Raw genomic sequence first — 22843 nt, 5'->3', positions numbered from 1 at the left:
TTTAGGGATGGCTAAAGAGAGGATGGGACCAGGAGCTGTATGAAGCCAAGTTTCTGTGATTGCCAGAAAGTCAAGGTCATTGGTGGTGATGCGGTTGGCTATGTCAAGTGCGTGTGCCAGGAGGGATCTAGCGTTGATAAGGGGGCCGTTAATGCTGGATAAGGAGGATGGTTGCCCATTGTTCAGTGGGTTCGTTGTAAGCTTTCCTGCTTTGTTCTTTTTTGCTGTGCCCTTCATAGTTTGGATGTGGCGGGACGCTAGTTATTTATTTCTGATGTTGAGGAGGCATGGAGTCGTGTGTGCCACTAGGCTTGGAGTGGAGGGTTTGTTTTTCGGTTCTATGGAGTCCAGAAGATTCTGTTCAATGATGGTCATAGGTCTAGTGTGCAAGTCCACAGGACAGGGAAAAGGCTGAGTCTTGGGGAGAATGTGGGAGTGAGGCAGGGATGTCACGAGAATTGGGATGGACAAGTGCCATTCGCATATGGTTTGTTGGTTTGTATGTTAGGTCAGGGAGGCGATTGTGAGGTCCCGCTGAGTATGTCATGTAGTCTACGTTGATCCCTGTTAGGTGTCTTGCTGAGGATTATCTGCTAGGGGGAGGTAGTACTGGACTTGGCTTGTGGGAGTTGTTACTGAAGGAGAGTGCCTTAGTTTGGGTATGGTGTGCAATAATAGGGCAGGGAGCGTGATAAAGGTGCAACAAAATTTGAGTCACAAGCACATCTATATATGGTATGGAATAATTAGGCAGGGAGCGCGTTAGAGGCGCAACAAGATTTGGGTCACAAGCACATCTAAATATGGTATGCAATAGTTGGGCAAGGAGCACGTTAAAAGTGCAACTAAATTTGAGTCACAAGCACATCTGACTATGGTATGCAATAATTAGGCTGCTGGAAAAGATAGTACAATCCGCTCTGCATTGTCTCTATCATTATAACTATTAAACGCTCCATTGCCCTGGGCATTACATTGCACGGAACACCGCTGGAGCCTCTGTATATGATTTCTGTGTCCACTGGCAGGATAAGTTTCATCCCAGGTTGCATACACATCATGACCTTGGAGAAAAAAGAGAAGAGGAGTATCAAGAGAAGAGCCGTTTCTGAGGGGCCGAGAGCCCCCCTCTAGGCCAGTCCATGTGTGTCCCAAAACATTATTATAATTTTTTTTAATTGTTAATTTATAATGCGCTTAATACCACAGCAAGTGGTTTCTTAGTGCGGGATTGGGATTCGAACCTGGGTTGCGCCGCGTTGCATTGCTTCCAAGACAAACGCTTGCCCCTGAGACATGCAACCTCCCCTTCAGTTGCACAGGAGTGCCCCTTCGTGATTCATGTTTTCCCAAAGTGTAGTCAAAGAAGGAAGCGATACCTAATGGACGTCTTCTTGGACTTCCCAGCCCCCCCTCTGATATCAAAACTAAGTCCAGTGCAGTGGCCGCTGGTGGGTTTGTAAAGTGGAGGGATGTATGTTTTCCCTTAATGTATTCAAGCGAGTGAGCCTGAACTAATCCAATAAGGTTTTGGTGGTTCTTCCCCCTTTCAATTCATTTTTAGGAATTGGTTGGAATCATGTAATTTGCTACATCATTTTCAGAAAATTGGATAGTTATCCATAGAATTTACACTTGGTTCTGAAGGGCAACACATAAAAAACTCCAACAGTGCACAGGAGCACTTTGCAACCTTTCCTGATGCTGGCTGACCCCCTAAGAAACACCTTGCGGTTCTGTTTCAACAATATATGCCAGCATTGCACCGCTTTCACGGAGGCTCTCCACAAATCAGATCATTCGGTCTGCCACCTTTTCATGTTGGTTCCATCGATAGAATGTAATGAGGCTGATCTCAACAATACATCACAACATTCCCACTGTAAAACATTCTCATTCTGCTAGTGCTCAAGGAAAACATGAGCCTTGTCTCGACAATATATACCGGCAATACCCCGTTTTATGGTGCGATTCCCCCAAATGAGATCCAAACCACCGGTTCATGGCTTAGAGATTCGCACTGCTCTGCACATCTGAGTCAGTTTTTGGAGGAAATTAAAAATTGGGCACATGCATTTGCACTCTGTAATTAAAGAATGCTTGTAATCCACTGACACCTAGGCTTGTGACAAAGGGAGTTCTGGATAAACCAATTATCTTCCCAACAAGATGAATTTGAATTGTAATTGATTATTTATAATGCACTTAACACTCAGAGGATTCTAAGAACAGGCAACCTGTGTGCTGCTCCGCATCGTCTTGCTTCCAAGTTGAGCTTGTTGCCCCTGAGCTATCCTCCCGAGATATATTTGCTCTGAGAATGTAGTCAGAGCCAACTTCTAGAGTCTTTCCCAGTTCTTAATGTTCTTTCTGTCCTTTTCAGCGCCATTTGCAGAACATCCCGATTGCCGCTCTCATCTGCCGCGATGGAGAAGCTGACCTGGAAGATGCTGTACGTCCTCATCCCCTGCTCCACACTCCTGGGATTTACCTCAGTGCTTCAGCTCTCGTGGTACCCGTGGAATATTAGTACGTAATTTAGAAAGTTGACTAAGGGGCAGTATACTCTTTATTTGCCAATGCGATTTGCAATCTTGCACGCTTTTGGTTAAGAGGCCCATATATCTATATAATAGGCAGCCGCCCAAAGGTCTGACTTTTTTTCAAAGGTTAGCACCAAATCAAAAATACTCTTTCCAATATGTTTTCATCCAAAGTCCATGAATAAAGCTCAGTGATCTGACACTCACGTGACACATGGATCTGACTTGCAGTTTGTAAGATCGACTCATGACCAGACTGACTCAGCCACTCATCCATTGGAGCTGAATAAATGTAGGAACACTACATTTTGTAATGATACAGCTGTTAGTAAAGTGATCCATAGCGGGAGGACCCGGCATGGAGACCTTTATAAAAACTTGATATTATCCATGTTTTGGGATTCTCCCTTATCCTTTCTAAATCTAAGAGGAACTATCACTCCTCGTGCTCTCGTTCGCTTACTATCTGCTCTTCCCTACCTTCTCTTTTTATCTTTCTAATTACCTTCTCTATTTTGAGATCTTCTGCTAAATAATTTTCATGGCCATCTTCCACTAAGTTTCCTCACTCAGCATTCTGTTTTGGGGCCTCTACTCTGTGCATTTCTTCTTGATCCCCTACATTTTCTTTTTGGGTTTGAGGTTTCTCTTCTTTACTGGTGAGGCCTGGATGGTGTCTTCGTCTGCAACCTTTTCTACTGATATTTCTTTTTCAACATCTGACTGTCTTTTTGACCATCTAGTCCTGGGCGCGCTTGCTTTCTGTCTGTCCTCCCTCTCCAGACTGAAATTGTCTTCTTTCTTTCCCAAGCATTCCACGGACCCTTCAAACCAGCAGACCTGTTGCTAAAAACATCCCTTCTGTTTGCCCTGGAAACCCAATGTATGTTCCTTTTGAAGCCTAGGCTACATAGCGCCTCAGCACAATTATCTCTGCTACTGTGCCCCACATTACTCACTAACTCACCCGCTCTCCCACTCTCTTGGTTACCCGCTTCCAGCGCTTCCTCTGTTTAGTTTCCTGAATGTCTGTATACGCTTCCTTTTGCGTCCACATTATCTGTCTTTGACACATTGCTCTCTTTCTCCTCTCATTCTTTTATTAAAATCCAGCAACACTCCTATTTTTAATCTGCATCCTATTTGTCTTTCCTAAAGGTCCCTCAAAACCCTTTCCTCTCTACTTCAATGTCCATGCTTCCCCGCCATCACAGCTCGGATTATCCTGATCTCTATGCGGCAGGCTGCAATTTCAAAACGCCTTACTTGTCTCGCCGCCCTGGCTTTCTAGGCGATTTCCAGCATAGAGTTATTCTCCTCACATTAATTCAAAGCTTCTTTAAAGTAGTTATAAACCCCCTCGCTCCCACTCAATGGGCCTCATTATGAGTGTTGCGGTAAGGCAACAATGTCGCCGGTAGTGCTACTGGCGCCTTTGTTACCTCACTGCAACATTCCAAGTTGTGCTCGCTCTGTACGCCTGGTCAGACCAGAATGCAGAGCGGCACCCGCTAGCAGAACAGGATACTAACAACGGCCCCGTTATTAACGGGACCTTTGTTAGCATCCTCCCCATTCCCATTGAGCCCTATGGGGGCTCAAACGGGAATGGGGACGTATTGGGTCCCGGTCCCGCGAATGGGAATTACTGGGCCCGCAAAGGTCGGAATTGCCCAGTAATTCCCATTTTTCAGGACCCAGACCCGAGTTTGGGGGTAGCCATGCTGCTAAAAACAGCATGGCTACCTCCAAACTCGTAAGGAGGCCCAATGACCCTCATTATGAGCATACCGGTCTGGAAAAAAGTGCCGTGCACCGTAGCGGCAGAAAAATCACTGAAGCACCGGCACCATTAACAACGGTGCCGTTGCTTCAATGTCCTATAGGACTCCATGGGAATGGGAACGTACCGTTCCACAGCCACCCGTAATGGCCCGGTATTACCGGGATATTGGGTGGTGGAAACGGTAAATGGAGTTTGCCGGTAGGCCACTGGTACTACCGGCAACCTCCTAATGAGGGCCAATGTCTCTTCCTGGGTGTTTCTCAGCCCCATCCCTGAAACAGTCACTAATTTAACTGACATTTTTTGTCATTTGAGTTAGCAAAAAGACTGTTCAACTATTTTTTTATAACATATTTTATTGATGCTTTTTGAACAAACATACAACACATCAACAGTTTCCCCCCCACCCTCCCTCCTTCTTTGCCGGGTCAATCGTCGGTCTGCTCATCTCTTGCCACTCTGTGCATCACTTGTCCAGTATTGTATTTTTAGCCGTGTTCCAGGTTGTGTTTGTGCGCCTCTTATTCTCCCCCTCCCCTTGACCGATCTCATGTGTCACATTCTGCCCATTTACCCCATATTCTTTTGGCCTTTGCCGGGCATCCCCGTGCTGTATATATTCTGAGTTCTTTCGCCATACAGATATCCATTTCGTTGGACCATTGGGCCACTGTCCGGCACTCTGGGGCTCCCCATTTCTGTGCAATGTCACGTTTTATCAGGCCCATTGCTACGGAGAGAAGAATACCCTCCCACTTGTTTAATGTGTTCTCATCTGGGGACCCCAGTAGCATTATTGCGGGTCGAAAGGCTATCGTGCAACCCAGTACTCTTGCCAGAATTTGTGAGTATTGTGTCCAGAAGGTCTTAATTTTGGGGCACTCCCAGAGGAGATGGATGAAGGTGCCCTCTTCCCCCCTGCATTTCAGACAATTGGGATCCGTTGCCCTTCCCCAGCCAAATAGGGCCACTCGAGGGTAATATACCCTGTGGAGTATTTTGAGCTGTACCAGTCTTATTCTAGAGTCTATCGAGATTTCGCGTGGGTGCATGAGAACCTGGATCCAGTCCTCAGGCTCGATGTTCCCGACATCCCGTTCCCATCTGGTTTTAAGGCCGGTCAGCTCTGGGGTGGCAAATGCATTAATAGCTTTATATAGAATGGTTGTCACCTTAGTGGGAATGTGTTGTGGCAGTAGGTTGCGTTCCAGGGGTGTGTAGTCTGGGGCGTCGGCGAGTGCTTGCCTATGACCGGTGAGTGCATGTGATAGTTGTGTGTAGTGGTAATGCTCTGCAACCGGAAAACCGTGTTCCCGTTGAAGTGTTTCAAACGAGAGAATGGAACCATCTGTTAAGATATCTCCTATCGTGGTTATCCCAGCCCTCACCCACCGGGGCCATGCGGGCAGCTTCCGCATCTCCGTTAACATGTAGTTGTTCCATAGTGGTTGTGCCGTGGTGATCTTGTTCCCCCAGCCGATATGCTGCCTCCAGACAGTCGCGGTGTGGGAGGACATCGTCTGTGCGGGGGGTCTGGATACACTCTGATACAGTGTTGCAAGTGGTGGGGTGTCCTGCCTGACAGGTGCTTCTGCTCTAATATGTGGTAAGTCGCGGTCCCCATGGAGGAGGTCATTGACCACGTTGAGTTGACTGGCCCAGCAGTATGACTTGAGATGTGGGATTCCAATGCCCCCCTCCCAGATCGATCGCTGCAGTGTGGTTAGTGCTATGCGGGGTTGCCCCCCCCCTTCCATATCAGTTCCCTGAGGAGACTATCTACCCGGACGAATTCCGAGTCTGGTATGGCCAGAGGAGCGCTCTGCAGTATGTAAAGAAAACGCGGAAGAGCCATCATCTTGAAGAGGGCCGCTCTTCCCATGAGTGTAAGGGGGAGGTGCATCCAATGTCGCACGTCCCCTGCGAAGCGGTTCGTTAGTGGGTGCAGGTTGTGATGCACGTAGTCCGAGAGAACCCCGGAGACCCATATACCCAGGTAACGGAAGCCTTCTTTCTCTATTCGGTATGGGAAATCCCGAGGGATTGCCAGACCTTATCCTTTTACTGGGAAGAGAACCGATTTAACCCAGTTTACCCTAAGGCCGCTGAAGTCCCCATAGGTCTTTAACATTTGGGTTATGATCGGGCATGCGTGGTCTGGGTTACTCAGGTATAGTAATAGGTCGTCCGCATAAAGGGAGAGCTTGTCCTCCCGTCCATTTGGCCACTGGAATCCGGAACATGTGGTGACTTGTCGGAGCCATTGTGCCAGTGGCTCAACTGCCAGGGCAAAAAGGAGAGGAGATAGAGGGCAGCCCTGTCGGGTGCCTCTGCCCAGCGAGAAGGTTCCGGAAGTCCAACCGTTCACCCTAACTGTAGCCAATGGGGTGTCATACAGTAGCTGGATCCAGCTGAGAAAGACTTCACCGATACCCATGCGTCTGATTATTGCCCAGAGGCTTGCCCACACCACTGAGTCAAATGCTTTCTCGAAGTCAATTGCGAGGAGCGCAAGTGGGGTGTTCAAGGTTGGGGCTTCTTCCAGCAGCAGGTGCAATCGGCGTAAATTCATTCTGGTCGATCTTTGCGGCATGAAGCCGCATTGATCTTGATGGACCAGTGCGGATATTACCCCTTGGAGCCTGTTGGCCAAAACTTTAGCAAGGATTTTAGTTTTGCTATTAGGAAGCGATATTGGTTGGTATGACGTGCACCGATCGGGGGGTTTGCCTTTTTTTGGGATGACCACTATGTTGGCCGTTCGAAGGTCTGGTGGGAGGGTGCCTTGTTCCTTAGCCGCAAGCAAGAGGTCCCAGAGGGGGCCGGCCATCTTATTACTGCCCAGTTTCTTCCAGGTCTCTACCAGGAAGCCGTTCGGGCCGGGTGTCTTCCCAGAATGTAGCTCGGCCATGGCCTCCGCTATTTCGGTTTCGTCTAATTCCCTGACTAAGTGGGTACTTTGCGACTGACAGTTGCGGGAGCGCAATCCCTTCTAGAAGGGATGTGTCTATGGGGCCCGTGGGGGCAGCATAAAGTGTGGAGTAGAATTTGGCAAAAGCTTCCGCAATTTCTGGGTGTGTTCGGGCGGGCCTATTTTGGTCATCAGTAATCTGTCTGACGTGTCTGTGCCCCTCCTCCCGTCTTTCTAGCCATGCCAGTAGTTTGCCGGCTTTATCCCCTTGCTCGTAAATTCTGGTCTTTGATTCCCAGTGCGCCTGCCACGCGTTATCGAGCGCCGTGTTGTGGAGGGAAGCTCTAGCCTTCAGGAGGGAGCGATGTGTTTCTGGGGTAGCATTTGAGATATTTTTGGTTTCCCATTTCTTTACATCCTCCTCCGCCTCTGTCACCTTCCTGTAATGTTCTCTCTTGTTGTTACAGATCCAGGCTGTCATTTCCCCCCTGAGCACTGTCTTGTGTGCCTCCCACAATATCACAGGGTCCTCCACCGAGCCCATATTGATCTCAAAGAATTCGTCAGATTTTTCCGTGATGTGCTCCACGAACTCAGGGAGGCCCAAGTAGTGACTGTTTAATCGCCAGGTTTTGGGCGGTAGGGGGCGATCCGTACGGAGTGTCACCTCCAAAGGAGAGTGGTCTGATATACCCCAGGGACGGAAATCTGCCGCTATGACCCTATATGCCTCTGGGGTCGGGAGGAAAAGGTAGTCCAATCTGGATAGGGACGCATGGACCCCCGAGTGGAAGGAGAATGCTTGGTCTGTGGGGTGGAGTTCCCTCCACACGTCACTCAGGCCAAGCGCTGAGGTGAAGGTCGCCAACCTCGTGGGTCTCTCTGGGTTCCGACTACAGATATGGGTCCAATCAAGTATGTTACACATAACATCGTTAAAGTCCCCCCCGACGATCCACACCTCTGCCTGTGCAATCAGGGCAGTCACCTCCCTCAAGAGAGCCTCTCCCAAACCCGGTGGGGAATATATCGCTAGGATGGCCACTGATTCTCTCCCGAGAGTGCCCCGGATCATCACAAAATGGCCTGAGGGGTCCTGTATCACCGCAGATAGATCAAAAGGGAGTCGCTTATGTAAAAGGATCAGGGCGCCCCGAGATCCCATTGTGTACCCTGCGTGGTAAGCTAATTGGTAATTGGTTCTACGGAAGAATTGGCAGGTTGACCCCGCTAAGTGGGTCTCGGTGAGGAGGGCTATGTCCGGCGAGCGTCTGTTAAGGAATTGCGTGACTAATCAGCATTTGATGCTTGAGCCCATGCCATTTTCGTTCCAAGTAATGATCTTGAGAGATTTGTGACGTTCGTTATGTGTCATTGGGGCCGGTGCGGGTCCGTCAGTGGGGTCATCATGGCGTTGAGTGGTCATGGATATCTAAGGGTCTAAATATTGCACCTGGTGGGTACATAATGCGTATGGCCGTGGATGTATCTTGCACGTGAGAGGTGGAGACACGGGCGGCAGGTGTTGTGTATTCAGTGGCATCTCGATCAATGTGAGTGTGATATGGTTCCCAGGAAAGTAACTAACATGAAACAGTTTCCCAACCCCCTTCCCCATACTCCTCCCCAACATGAAGTATCTGTCGCCCAAACATTACTGGCACACAAAACTATGTCACCAGGTTAACTTTAGTGTAAACTATAATCACCTTCCCACCAACTTACTGCTCGTATGTGGGTCTGGTGTCACGGGTCAGGGGTGTGGTGGCCGCCGATGGCTTGGTATGTTAGCGATGGTAGCGTATGAATCTCAGATCAATTATACTGGGGCGACGGAGGTCCCCCGTCGGCGCCGCACCAGGAGGAGCACTGCGTTGCAGGTGGTTACCAAGGAGAGGAATGATCGTTGTTCACTCAGATGGTGCTTTAAATTCCTACCACTGGCCAGTGTATTTTGCAGGAACCTTATCCGGCATCGCGGTCTTGGTCCGGAGCCGCTGGGATCTCCGGTATGGGTCGTTGGGTGGGTCCATCTCCCTGTGGTCGGGATCTTGGTCTACCCCTGCGGTTTTGCACAGATTCAGTCCAGTCACCTGCCATGTGGGTCTCGGCTCATTTCCAGGCTTCATGGGATCAGTGAAGTGGACGGTTTTGCCTTCGTGCTGAATTTTTAGCTTGGCTGGGAATAGCAACCCGTATCTAACATTCATGGAGTGGAGTTTCCTTTTAAGGTGCTCGAAGGATTGTCTGGCCTTTTGGACCTCACGAGTATAATCTGGATAGAATGCGATTCTGGCTCCATTATATGTCATTGACCCTTTAGTTCGGGCCATTTGTAGGATACCATCCCTGTTGCGATAATTGAGGAGCCTCGCGGGGTCGGGCGGCCTGCGGGTATGCGGTGTGCTCGTTCCACCGAGAAGAAATTTGATAGACTCTTTGGGGCATATAGATCTGCCAGCCACTCCACCAGGAAGAGCTCCATGCTGGGTCCCTCTTCTCGTTCCGGCAGTCCCAGGATGCGGATGTTATTGCGGCGGGACCTGCCTTCTCCCTCGTCCACTCGGGCCTCCAGGGTTTTCAATCTGTTCAGTGCGTGTGCCAACTGTTGGTGTGCCCCGCCAAGGTCATCCTCCACCCCAGAGATACGTTGTTCCGCTTCCCCAGTTCGGGATGACAGTTTCTGGAGGTCATGGCGAAGGAAGGAAACTTCCGTAGAGATAGCGTCCACTTTTTGCTACACCGAGGAGCGTGAGCTGGCGATGGCAGTCATAACATCTTTAAGTGACGGGGTCTCGTCTGGCGCAGGGGGGGTACCCCCTGGTCCTCGGTGCTCTGTGCAGTGGATGTGTTTGTAGCGTATTGATCCATGGTGCTTTGTGTTGAGGTCTTTTTGCTTCTCTCTTTTCCCATGGTGCTGCTTGCACTTGGCAATCCGTGCAGGTTTGGGAGAGCGCCTCTTCTCGTATTTTATCTCCTTTCTATCAGGGCTTACTGTGCCCGAGTTGTGGTATCTCTGTACCACCGGTCTGGCGGTGGGCGCTCTCTCGGAGGGCGCGGCAGGGCAATTGTTTGCGCTTTATGTTAGCGGCTAATGCAGAGTGGCATGTCAGGGCGCCACTAGCCCAGTTATGTCTCTCACCTCCCCCTCCTGAAGCCCGGGGGGTATATTGTTCGTGCCGGAGGAACCCCGCAGGTTGTCTCGCGTTGTTTCTGTTAAGGCTGCCGGTTCGCCGGGATTGGTGTTTCTTCGTTGAGACAGGGGGTCGGGGGAGGAGGAGGTCGATGTGCAGGCCCACCAGAGGGTCACCCTCCGCTGCGGACATCCCGCGACTGCAATCCTTTGGTTGGCGTGGTAAGGCGAGAGCGGTGTCGCAGCGTTTGCAGGTTGGGTGCCCAGCCTTGGGTCCTGCCTGTGCAGACCTGTTCCTGCACCAGTGTACCCAGTACAGAGAGCCTGGTCCCCTTCCCCGGGGTCCCTCCACCACTTTCACTCCAGGGGCCCCCGCGCTGCCAGTACCGGTGGTATAATGGGGTGGTCCAAAATATGATTGTTGGTGCGCGTCCCAGCCGAGATGTATCTTCTTGGGCGCCCTCCACGTGGATGCTATGCTGGCGGCTTACCGCTTTTGTTCAGGCCGGCGCCGCGGTCAGAGCAGCATCGCTCCTTTGATCCCCGCCTCCACTGCCCAATCGCGGGTTATCTCGATCGAGAGCCCCAGCTGGGCTCTACCACAGCACGCCTCAGCCTCGCCTCCTCCCTGCTCGCGCCAGGGGTCGCCACCTCCAGATGTAGCGGTGGGCTGCTACATTGTCACCTCGTCGGCTTCTCCGGGGGCGGGCACAGTGGGTCAGCGGTCTCACGTCCTCTGCTGTCTTCTAGCTCGTAGCACGGGCGGCGGCCATCTTAATTACTGTTGGGATTTCTCTCCAAGGTTTCCAACGCCGATATCTTGCTTTGTGTTGAGCGTTTACGGTCCCCTTTGCTGCTGGACACCGCCGGGGGACTCCGACACCCGAAATTGTCTATTTTAAGCAGATCTGTTCGCCAAATCGAAGGATATTGGCAGGATGTTACGGGCGGCCACGGGAGCACCTAGAATTTACGTCTCCATTGCGAGCTCGTTGGCCACGCCCCCAGACTGTTCAACTATTGAATACACGTGTATACTCCCAATGGTGATAATCAAGTATGTAAAGACTACATGGATGTTTCTTTGTGGGCTTTTAGGACTCTAACATTTAGTTCTGCATATGTCTGGGACTGCAACTCCCATCAACCCTAGACAGCATTGTCAATGGTGAGGGTTCATGGGAGTCATAGTTCAAAACATCTGGAGAGCCACAGGTTGCAGACAGCCGGCCTAAAGCAAGAATTCGATTCAGTATACAGGGCTCAGCTGTGGTCCAAACTCAGGTCTTCCCAAGGGCAAAATCATCCAAACCCTGTAGGAGAAACAACTGGAAAAGGGGGATGCAGGGCATTAACTGACGTTTTTCCCATTGAGAGGGGCGAGGCAAGGCTGCATCCATGCGCTATTTTAGCTATGACTCCCGCAACTCTGACATGGTGCAACTTGCACCGATAGGAAACTCTTTCCCTACCAAGTATTGCAGGAATGGGTATTAGGGCCCTCCTTTTTTTATGGCACAGTAATTATGGACCGGACGTAAATTGGCCTGATACAGAGCCTCTCGGGATTGCTTTAGAGTTAGAGATTAAATTGCCAAAAAACAAAGATTGTAATCTCTCGAGGAGCAATATGGGGGAAACCTCTATGGCTCATAGATGTACAAGAACTGCTTAGGGTCAAGCTACACATATTTCCGTATCACTTTTTAAAAAACTGGGTGTTGGGAACCACATGCCAAAATTATTGTTGATAGAGGAAAAAGGCAGGAGGAAGAAGCACCACACACTTTTTTATTTTAAATAAATGTATGGAGGGAATCTCTACATAGTTCCCCTGGGAATCGTACCAAAATGTCGCCCTCACAATTAAGACGGCCAAAAATGGCTACTCGGACCCCCTACTATGGACCCCCCCCTTACACCACATATATATGGGTGGGGGTATAGAATATAATATTCATATTAATATGGGGGGGCTGCGGGGGTCTCCCCCGCATATATATATGATGTAAAGGGGTTTAAAAAAAATAAGTCAGCATTTTTGGCCGTCGCAATAATCACATAGATCCGTTCCCCTGTGTATGTCGCATATTTACCAGCAGCTATGCTGTCTTTTGGGGTCCCCTGCCTAATTCCGAAGACCACTGGGTAGAGGGTTGAGGAGGCAAGGTGCCACCCCGAGACAGTGATTGTTGGGACCATGGCCAGCATGGGGAGGATTCCCATGGCCACCTGATCATTGCCCTGACTCTTGTCAAGGGACAGTCACATTTCCTCCAGCCCAGGCTTGCAAAAGGGTCCAATCCTAGGCCACCCCATTGAACCACCAGGGCAAGCCAGCCCTGTCTCTAATCTAGACCTCTGCTATAATCTATATGCTAGTGGAAATGCCCCCACCCTTCCCAACGGAGAGTCTAAAGATCAATTTAGCCAGACCCAAACCGAAAGTAAAGACTTCCTTCTAAAGGAGACCCTTTCCGTCTGGTACAGGAAGGCAGCGAGTGCAGTGCTGCTGTTTCTAGTTTGCCTAGCAAAGTGAAGGGACTCTCTTTGAAGGTCTGCGGAAACTGTGACAATCCCAGAGCAATTCTGCCCCCTGCGCACACCATGATAACACAGAATCAAGCAAGACTGAATGCTTTCTCAATGTGTTTTCAATCAGTAATCCACATCGTAGGAGCATTGCAACCCTCATCCCAGTGCAGGAAGACTCAGGGAAGATCAGGACAGAAAATTTAGAAATCCAAGATGGCGGCCACATATAAATTCGGACTAATTTCCTGAGCCCAAACCCCAGTGTTAGCAAATCCCAGTTTTAACTCAGTCAATGCAGTCGCAGACCCACCATGTAAGAGCACCGTGGAGTGGAGACAACAACATGTAAATACTACCAATCTCAGTGGCTGAATCTGGGTAGCTGGAGGTGGTGTTGGATGGCAGTTAAAGGAGTTTGGACTGTGTTGCAACGGCTGTGGAGGGGCAGAGGCCATTGGAGCAAAGAGGGGGAGAAGGAGCCCAGAGAAGGCAGTAAGATATTGTAGGAGGTGGCATCACGAGGAGTTGGGGAGAGATTGGAGGTGGTGGCATCACAGAGGAGTTGGGAGAGATTGGAGGAGGTGGCATCACGAAGAGTTGGGGGAGATTGGAGGAGGTGGCATCACAAGGAGTTGAGGAGGGATTGAAGGAGTCGGCGATATGAGGAGGAGGAGGGACGTGATTGGAGGAGGTGGCGACATGAGGAGGTGGTGGACGAGACTGGAAGAGGTGGCGACATGAGGAGGTGGTGGGACTGGACTGGAGGATGTGGCGATATCAGCAGGAGGTGATGAAGATCTGATCTGGTGGAGGTGGTTGTGCTAGGGGATTCTGAGAGTCTGGAGAAAGGGGTTACATTAAGAGGAGGTGGCAAAGGTTTGAAGGCATCAACATCTGGAGCTGATGATTCAGAGGAAGTGGCAATAATAGAATTAGATATGAAGAAACGTGAGAAGGTAGAGACATTATAAAGGAGTGGTAGACCCAAGCAGGGGATGTAACAACTGAATTAGGGGAAAGAAAGAGAGCAAGAACAGGAAGATTCCAGTAGGCCAGCTCCGCCCTAGGCAGGGACAGACGGTAGGATGAAGAGCAGGTTAGGCATTTATTGAGCTGAAATGGAAGGAAGCTCTGGCGTGCAAGTCAGAAACTGGAGAAGGTGCCCAGTACTGAGGTACTGGGGGCTGGTCCCTTGCACCAAAAGATCAAGGAGGAGGGGCGAGAAGCAGCCGCAGGCCTGAACTGAGAGGGAGGGTGGGAGGGAGGAAGAGAGGGAGAAAGGAAGAGAGGGAGGGACGGAGAGGGAGCGAGTGAGAGAGACTTGGATCCGGAACCCTGGAAAGCCTGAGTTTAGCTATTCTATGAGGCCTCCCCTTCACCTTTTGGAAGGGATCGCCTTGGCACCTTTTAGGGGTGAAAGACCTTTACTTCGTGGGTATGAAGACTTTTCATTTATCTGTGTGTGTAAGCTATCTGCCTGATACAATTGTACAGTTCCATCTTCCAAGTCCAGTCATTTGGGCATCCGTCAAGGACTCCATAAAAGGGGGTAAAAACCTGGGGCACCCTTGATACCATTAAAGCGGGTTTCTTGCAATCAGTGACACATTCACCAGTGTCTTCTTGTCCAAGGGCCGCTGAATTATCAAGCCTTCCAATATCTGCAGTGATTCCCTCGGCTCCATGGCTATATTGTTTTAAGACATTAGCTGACCCTGAATACACCTTCCTTGGAACTGGCTCCATTTATTTGACTCTTCTGCAGTAGAGAATATAAGATGGTATAGAAGGAGGTGTGGCCTCGCTTTTAGGCGAGGCAGGAAACTGCATTATGGGTGATATGATATGATAGGTTATTTATAACACGCTTAATACCCAGAGGTTTCCAAGCAAGGACCCAGGGATCGAACCTGTGGTGCTCTGTGTCGTCTTGCTTCCAAGGCGAGCACGTTGCCCCTGGGCTATCCTCCTGAGATCTATGTGAAACTTGTACTATTGTAAATATACAGTGCGTGTAATGTCCTTTGTTTTATATTTAGTATCTTTTTTTGGATTTTTGTTTATGTGACAATGTATATAAATATATTATTTTTTATCACAAGAGTTTAAGTAATAAACCAGAGATCATTTTTTTAAAAAAAGGGTCTGCATGAAGCCATTTTGTTTTCGTGATTAAATAGTAAGTCTTTTGATGAAATAGCTATCGATGAGTTCTGATGAATTCATATATTTTATTCATTTCATGTGATGTGTTTTTTGTCTCCCCGTTTGGTTTATATGTATGAGATGGAAGTAAGAACATGTCTTTGTGATATCCTCTGTGACACTACTATTGTAAATATACAGTGGGTGTAATGTCCTGTCTTTTATATTTAGCCTCATTGTTGTGGATATTTCTTTATGCGACAATGTGTATATATATATATATGTATATATACACACACATACATCTATATATATGTATTTATTTATTTGATCACAAGAGTCTAAGTAATTGTTTCAATTTCTGTTTGTCATAGTGAAATTGAATGCTCTCTTGTAACTGCTTTTTTCCTTAAATATGTTTGATACAGTTAATGGTACCCAGTAAGTAAGAAAAAATAATGTGCCACCTCTTACATTCATACAGCTCTATCAGGGTTTTGTTTTTTTATTTATTATTTTATAATAGAAACGGAAACATGACATAATAACAGCTTCCGGCTTCTGTGATAATAATGTCATGATCCGCCGACCCTGGAAGTTGTGGAATCAATGGAGGAAGGATTGAGCCGTATCATTACATGGCAGAAGCGGATGCAGCACTCTAGTGTTTTTACTTCCTGATTGTGACGTGTATTTATGCGCGTCGGCAGTTTTCGACAGCGCGTTGCAACCCTCATTGCTTTTGGGTTTACACGCTGTCCAAGTGCAACTCATCGTACTCTTGTGTACCTTTCCTTATTTCCCTTCACTCCTGTTTTCTCCTGTTTCCCTGCTACCCTTTCGTTTCGCTCCTCGGAACGCCTCCTTTGCCGGTTGGTTTCACTTTGCCTCTCGGGTTTCCGATCAACTTTCCACGCTTCTCGCAGTCATTCCTTGCAGCCGAGGCAGTCTCGTTCCGGACTCACAGACGTGCCTGGAACTTGGCTTCCCTCTGGGATTGGTACCTACCTCCCTTTCTCCGTCCTTCCGTCGGAGCTCTCAATCCTACGTTGGATCGCCTTACTCCTCAATACCTTACCGGGACGAAGATCTCATCAGTGCATGCTGGTCCTTGCAGTTTTCCACAAATAAGACTACCACCACTTTACGACGTCATCGAATCCAGTTAATACCTCCGGACTCAGCCAACATCGTTCTACATAACAGGGTTTTTCAGCAAAGCTTTTCCCTGCTTGTGGGGTGGTCTCCCTGGAGGTCCCCACTGCCGAGCAGTTGCATCAGGCAGGGTGGCCTCCGGAAGAGCCCATCCTAAATTCCTCAATAAAAAGCCTGCTGCAGCTTGGAGAGAAAGAAGAGAGATTCCCACGGACGAATCATCCGAAGACGGACATTCAGGTGAGGAGGAGGAGGAGGCGGGTGAAAGGGATATTCAAGCAGATTGTGAGAAATAAGCTCAATCATGAAATATTCAAAACATGAAAATATATTTATGACATGTTTACAATTTGAAAAAATCAGTCATGTCACATACCTGGACATATGCAATATCAAACAAAATAATTGCATAGAAAGACAAATAGGTATAAACAGTATTGTGCTTTCAGACTCAGATTGATCAACCTGTGATCTTTTGGCAAATGGTTCTCAGCTTTTCAGCTTTGTCATAATCAATACACCTCCTTTTTCACATATACATAGCTGTATAATCACTGCCAAGCACTTAATAAGGGGGTGTGGGGTGATTCTTTAACTTTCACAATAGCAAAATGTTCTTATGAGCAGGAAATACATCTTTGCCTAGTACTCTATGTCCTATCTCGCCTTTAATGCAATCCATAATTCCTTTACCAAACATGATCACCTTAGGTTGCTTATCCTCCAGGTAGCTTTTCATTTTACACAATTTGTCAATTTCAGGATTCCTGAATAGCTACCTCTGTGGACAGAACCATGACATGTGACCCAGTGACCCTAGATGACCATATGTATACCTTCTAGGTGGAGTAGAACAAGTCTGCTGTATGATTTGAAATTGAATCTCTCAATTCATTGAACTATAGTAGACAAAAGGGATTGCTTCAAAATAAGAATAAACATTCTGCACTTCGATTGACACTTCCAACGCTTCAGCCCACAGTTTGGCTAATGCAGCAACCCACAACGCTTTCATATCGTACCAAGGGCATGTACGTCGTTATGCAAATGCCCAAGGTAACCAGTAATTTTACCCCAAAAATTTAGAGTGGTTTTACTGAAGTAAAAAATACCGAAAAAATACCAACATTTTTAGATTAATATATAAATGATAGTGGGGTAAGGAGTTAAAATGGGTGGGGATGGGGTTTAAATGGTAGGAAAACAGAGAGCTTTGGGGGGGCGGAGGGCCCAAATTAAAAAAATAATCGGTTTTCTTACAGTATTTTTTACCTCAGTAAAACGTACCATTCTGAATTTTACTTCGGTAAAATCACATATAACCAACATAACATACTTTTTAACAGGTAACATTGATGCCACTCAGTCAGTTAGCTAGGGCAGGCTAATGGATATATGCACCTGGATCCTTTTCAGCAGAGATTGAAAATTATTTAAGGTATTACCAACAATTATTATATTTAGGCTGTTTTTGGGGGGGAATAGCCAGTATTTGTTGTGTTGTAAAAGGGAGTAGGATGACATTTTGATTGCTTTCGACCTTCTGTAGGTTACATCAGATAACCATCCTAGCTATGCGGATAAAATATAATCCAGCCACACAAGACCTCCACCTGATTTACTAGCTTATGCAATTCTGGATATCTCCAATTTCAACCTGTATCTCCACAACGAGAGGCATGTGAGAGCACCTTTGGCTCTGGAGGTCCTCGCAGCTTCCCACGCTCTGGTGAATACTTTGTTCAACTTGGGGTTTTCGATCAGCTTCGACAAGTCTTTGCTTAGCCCTACTGAGAGACTGACGTTTCAGGGGTTTGTATGAGCAGGTTGAGCAGGTTGAGCAGGATTATCCCTTCATCACATCTCGGACATGCACCTGACAGTGACACTCTTTCGAACAAGAAAGCGGCTGACATCTTGGTGGTACCATAGGCTTATGGGCCTCACGGGGGCATGCGTTCTATGCATTCCTCATGCCAGACCGTGCTGCATTTGAGCAGCACATGCAATCAAGCCAGTGACACGCAATCGCAGAGCATTCCATTGGCAGCATCTTTGGACCAAGATCTTCTTTGGTGGTATGATCAGTAGAATCGTTCTCAAGGGTCCCCTTCAAAGAACCTTTCACCAAAGGCTGCATTCCCACCGACTCCTCCCGGAGCATCTGGGGGGCAATGCGGAGGGGCCTGAAGGCCCACAGCCTGTGGTTCGGCCAGGAGAAAACACAGCATATAAATGTCCTGGAGCTATAGGCTATCTTCAGTGCCCTTTCAGTATTCCTAACAAACATCTGCGGGAAGGCTGGTCTAATCCAGATGGACAGCTTGAGCGCAATGTTTTTATATAAGCTGGGATGCACCAGATCACCACCCTTATGTCAGCTGGCGGTCTCTACATGGGCACTGCCCCAGAATATGCACTCAGGGCAGTCCACCTTTCAGGAGTGCTGAACACAGAAGCAGATCTCCTAAGCAGATAAAAACATTATAGCCACGAATGGGAGATCAATCAGCGATGCAACCCATCTTTTGGGCTTGGGCACTCCCCACAATAGACCTTTTAGTGACACATCCCACAAAAAGTGTCCTATTTATGCTGCTGATAGGAGCGGAGTCATTGGGAGACGCTCTGACCATTCCTTGGGATGCGGCGTTCCTCTACGCGTTTCCACATGCTCCTCTGATTCCCGGGATCCTAGCCAAGTTAAAGACATCAGTGAGCACCAAACTCATTGCGACACAGTGGCCAGCCTGTTTCTGGTACTCGGAGCTGGTGTTCTTCTACAGGCTGGGTCCTGTTCTCCTCCAGCATTGGCAAGACCGATTCCACCAACGGCAGGGCAAGGTTCTGCATCCGTGCCCTCAATTGATCTACTTGCAGCCTGGTGCCTGAAGACCTGACCTTGGGTCACTTAGGCCTAGGAGAACATGACAATCATCCAGGCTGCTAGGATGCAATCAACCCGATCTCAGTACAAAAGGTAAGTAGGGCAGATATTGCCACTGGACCCTGGGTAACAACATCAAATCTCTGGTGAGTATGTCGGACGATGTGCTATCATTTATATCACACCTCGCATCTTCAGGAGACTTGGTAAACTTGTTGCCTACTAGAACATAGAGGATTCATCTTTCTCCGCACAAATCCTGTCATGCGTAGACTTCTGGAAGGCTGCCTACAATTACATCCGCCTGTTAAAAGGCCACACCTAGTTTGGCACTTGAATGTCATCTTATCTGTCCTGGCCCGAAAACCATTCGAGCCCATGGCATCCTCGGATCTTAAATTCCTATCCTGGAAGTTTGCTCTGCTGGTAGCCCTCACTTCGGCTACACGGGTGATCGAGATAACAGGCTTTTTCAGCATCATAGGCTTACACCTTCAAGAACAAAGTTGTCCTTTGAACACATCTGGCCATTTTGCCCAAGGTAGTGTCCTCCTTTCATATTAATGAAGAGGTGGTACTTCCAACCTTTTTTCTGGACCCTCAATCCTCAGCAGACTCTGTTCAGCACTGACTGGATATCCGCAGGGCTCTCACATTTTATTTACTCAGAACAAAACAGTTCATGAAATCTGACACCCTCTTTATAACCTTTGGGGGTCAAAAACATCTGTGGCTATTATTGGCAGGTGCCTTGTATCTGCTATTAATCATTTCTATGCTTGAGTAGGACCACCTCAGGTTCTGGAAGCAACTCAAGACCTTCCTTTTCGCTTCTGCTTTCTCTCTCTCTCTCTCTCTCTCTCTCTCTCTCTCTCTCTCTCTCTCTCTCTCTCTCTCTCTCTCTCTCTCTCTCTCTCTCCCCTGCTGATGTTCTTGTTCGCTGCACTAACTGGTTACTTGGCCTCCCTCTAAACCTTATGGGGACCAGGCTCCTTCATGACCAGTAGCCCAATGCACTGCCTCCGGGACTACCACGCACTAGGGACTGTATTTGCAACCCTACAGTCCCCTAACTCTTTGCACTTACATAGAACCGGCCACCCTGGCGGCACTTACTTGAGTTTTGCTTATTGCACTCTCCCTTTCCCTCCCCCTGGCACTTCTCCTCTCCCTTCCCCCTGCACTTGCACAATCTGAATGACATAAGGCCTAGTAAGATCGTTTGTTTTGTCCTACCTCTGTCTCCCCTTCCTTGTCTTGTCACGCCTAGACACACATGTGTACAGGCGCTTTATAAATGACTTATCATATATCAAATTCATTACAAAAAATGACACTCCCATATGGGTATCCACCCTCATGGAGTAAGGGCTAAGGCTACTGCGGTCGACTTCCAGTGACATGTACCATGGGACGTCATCAGCACAGCTGCGATGTGGGGCACACCGCCAGTCTTCTGCAAGCATTGCTGTCTTCATACCAACTCTAGGGCTGATGCCAGGTTCGGTGAGGCAGCCTTGCAAAATGTATTTGCTGCTAGTTGGGCAGCCTCCACCCGTGAGTTTCTCATGCTACGAAATATCCCATCAGTATCGAGGAAAGGGGACGGGACGTAGGAATAAGAAACAGGTACTCACCTTAGTGAGCACTGTACTCCTAATCCATAGTCCCCTTTCCTCCATGTGTCCCTCCTTCCATCGCCCATAAAATTGATTAACTTAGCAATTAGTAGCCAAAAGGACTGGCAGGCGAGGAAAGTGGGTGGAGTAGGCATGAGCGGGCATGCCCGGCACAACCTTGCATGCTCTAAAGTAAAGGGAAAGTTGTTCTTTTGTTGTGCAATATAAGCTCCGGTCCCCTCCCCATGGGACGGACTCCCATCAGTATGGAGGAAAGGTCTATGGGCTACGAGTACAGTAGTCACTACAGTGAGTAACTGTTTCTTTTTTCTGTAAATCCTTCCCTCAACTACCTGAAAAATCAATGTGTTGCCGCCCGCTTTTGAAGTTTTCCATACGTTGTAATTCTTAAGTAACGCTGCCGTCCCACTCTGGCCGTTGCCAAGCCTCTGTGTCAATCGTGCTGTTAGCCATCTGCCCTGAGCCGGCCGTGCAGGGGTTCCTGAATGCATTAGGCTAGGGCTGCTGTTGCATGGTTGCCTTGATCAGAGTGCATGCTGCCGCCGCGACCGTGAACAGTGCGGCGTGCACTATGTCTCCAGTTGGCACCCAGTGTTTCCCTGGATCCATCATCCACCGTTTCTGTCGCAGCTCATTTGGCAGGAGCAAAGGATCATTAATCTGGGTACATATACGGAGACCTGTTATGGAGCATCCCATATGCCTGGTCTTTGACGTGCCTAGAGACCTCAGTAAGGGGCTGGAGGGCTATTGCCCTGGGTGTTTTGGTTGTAGCCCCGGGTAGAAGCTCAGGGGATACAACCAAAAGGCTAGCTAGCCCCAAGACCCGACATTAGCGTACCCCCGGATCTTTTCCAGACCTAGTAACACCCATAGAAACGCCCTCCAAGGTATTGCGTTTTATAATCTGCTTGGAGATATGGGCGATAAGTGTCAGACATGCAGAGTTTGGACCTTAAGAACCAGTTTATAAAAAGCGGGCTAAATCAGAACAGGCGATGGATGTTCCAAACGGAAAGGCAAGCATGTTTAGGACGAGCGTGCAACTCTCGACTTCACTGACAGGACAATTTGGTTCTTGAACTGGTGTGCAAACATGACAGGGGGCAAGGTGAACTCTAGCTGAACCCACTCTTAAGATCAAGATAAGGTTTCCATCATAGATAGTGCTTTAGCTGCTCCAGAGGGAAGCTCAACCCAGTAAACATCACTTGTGTATTCTATCAAGTCAATTACTCCTGTTGATCTGGAAAGCATCTGGAGCAATTAGTGTTATCAGTGATAAGCAGGGCACTGTTATTTTTCTATGTGTAATTTTTGGGATAGCATTGTTTTAAAAGTGTTTTATAAGAAATGTCTATTTCGTCAGTGTAAAGCGAGGGAGAAATCCTGAAAAAAGCTTGCTTTAAAGGAAAGATTTAATTTGATTTAATGATACCGTTTGTACGATTTATTTTTTTCTTCCTTACTTTTTATGGGAGAATTTCCCCATTCCCCACTGCTTTCCGCACTGCCCCACTCCCCTGCTTTCATTTTTCTAATTTAATTTTAACCCCATTGCCTGTCCACTTGGTACAATGTTTTTTTAGATTCTCCCTATTATCAAAGACATTGGGCCTCATGACGAGTCCTGCGGTAGCCGTGCCAGAAAAACCGGCTGGCTGCTGCTGGATTCGTGGGGATTTACCGGATCCGGACTTGCCGAAATTGCCAGGGAATTACAGGAGTTTTACAGTACGGTAATTCCAGAGCCGGCATTCTGTAAATCCCCATTCATGTGGAGTCACATAGGACGCCATGGGATTGAGGAAGTGGAAACACCGGCACCAAGTGGTTTATGGTGCCGGTGTTTCCGCGTCCGGCTGCCGCCGGTGGCGTTACACCCACTAGGTCAGACCTGGCAGGTGTAACACTACATGGCCACAGAACTTGAAGTTAGCCGGTCCAGAAAAAGGAGCAAGTACGGTTTTACCGGCACCTTTAAATCCGAACCGGTTAATTTGTGAGGAGACCCATTAAAAAACCTTTTGACATGTAACTTTCCTCTTTTGAAGTTCTACAGAACAATGCGTCAGCTGGGAATGTAATTAAGCGCACAATTAATGTCT

The 22843-nt window shown here is 48.2% G+C and overlaps 1 protein-coding gene across 11 annotated transcripts in view; it reads left to right on the top strand.

Moving 5' to 3' along the window:
• LOC138527573 (carbohydrate sulfotransferase 8-like) overlaps positions 1-22843 on the top strand; it is a 426404-nt gene that overhangs the window by 224348 nt on the left and 179213 nt on the right. For 6 of the 11 annotated variants that reach the window (XM_069638842.1, XM_069638836.1, XM_069638840.1 and 3 more), the window contains one exon: positions 2384-2529. The exons of 3 other annotated variants lie outside the window; for them this stretch is intronic. In XM_069638842.1, the coding sequence (XP_069494943.1) occupies positions 2384-2529 (146 nt within the window). Of the gene's footprint in view, positions 1-2383; positions 2530-22843 lie in introns of those variants that run through there. 2 more of the 11 variants (XM_069638843.1, XM_069638845.1) reach the window with 2 other exon arrangements.

Source organism: Ambystoma mexicanum, chromosome 14 (genome assembly GCF_040938575.1).
Source record: "Ambystoma mexicanum isolate Mex_15411 chromosome 14, UKY_AmexF1_1, whole genome shotgun sequence".
Lineage (NCBI taxonomy): Eukaryota > Metazoa > Chordata > Amphibia > Caudata > Ambystomatidae > Ambystoma > Ambystoma mexicanum.
The sequence above is the reverse complement of the archived record's forward strand: the minus strand, read 5'-3'. Positions and strand labels throughout refer to the sequence as shown.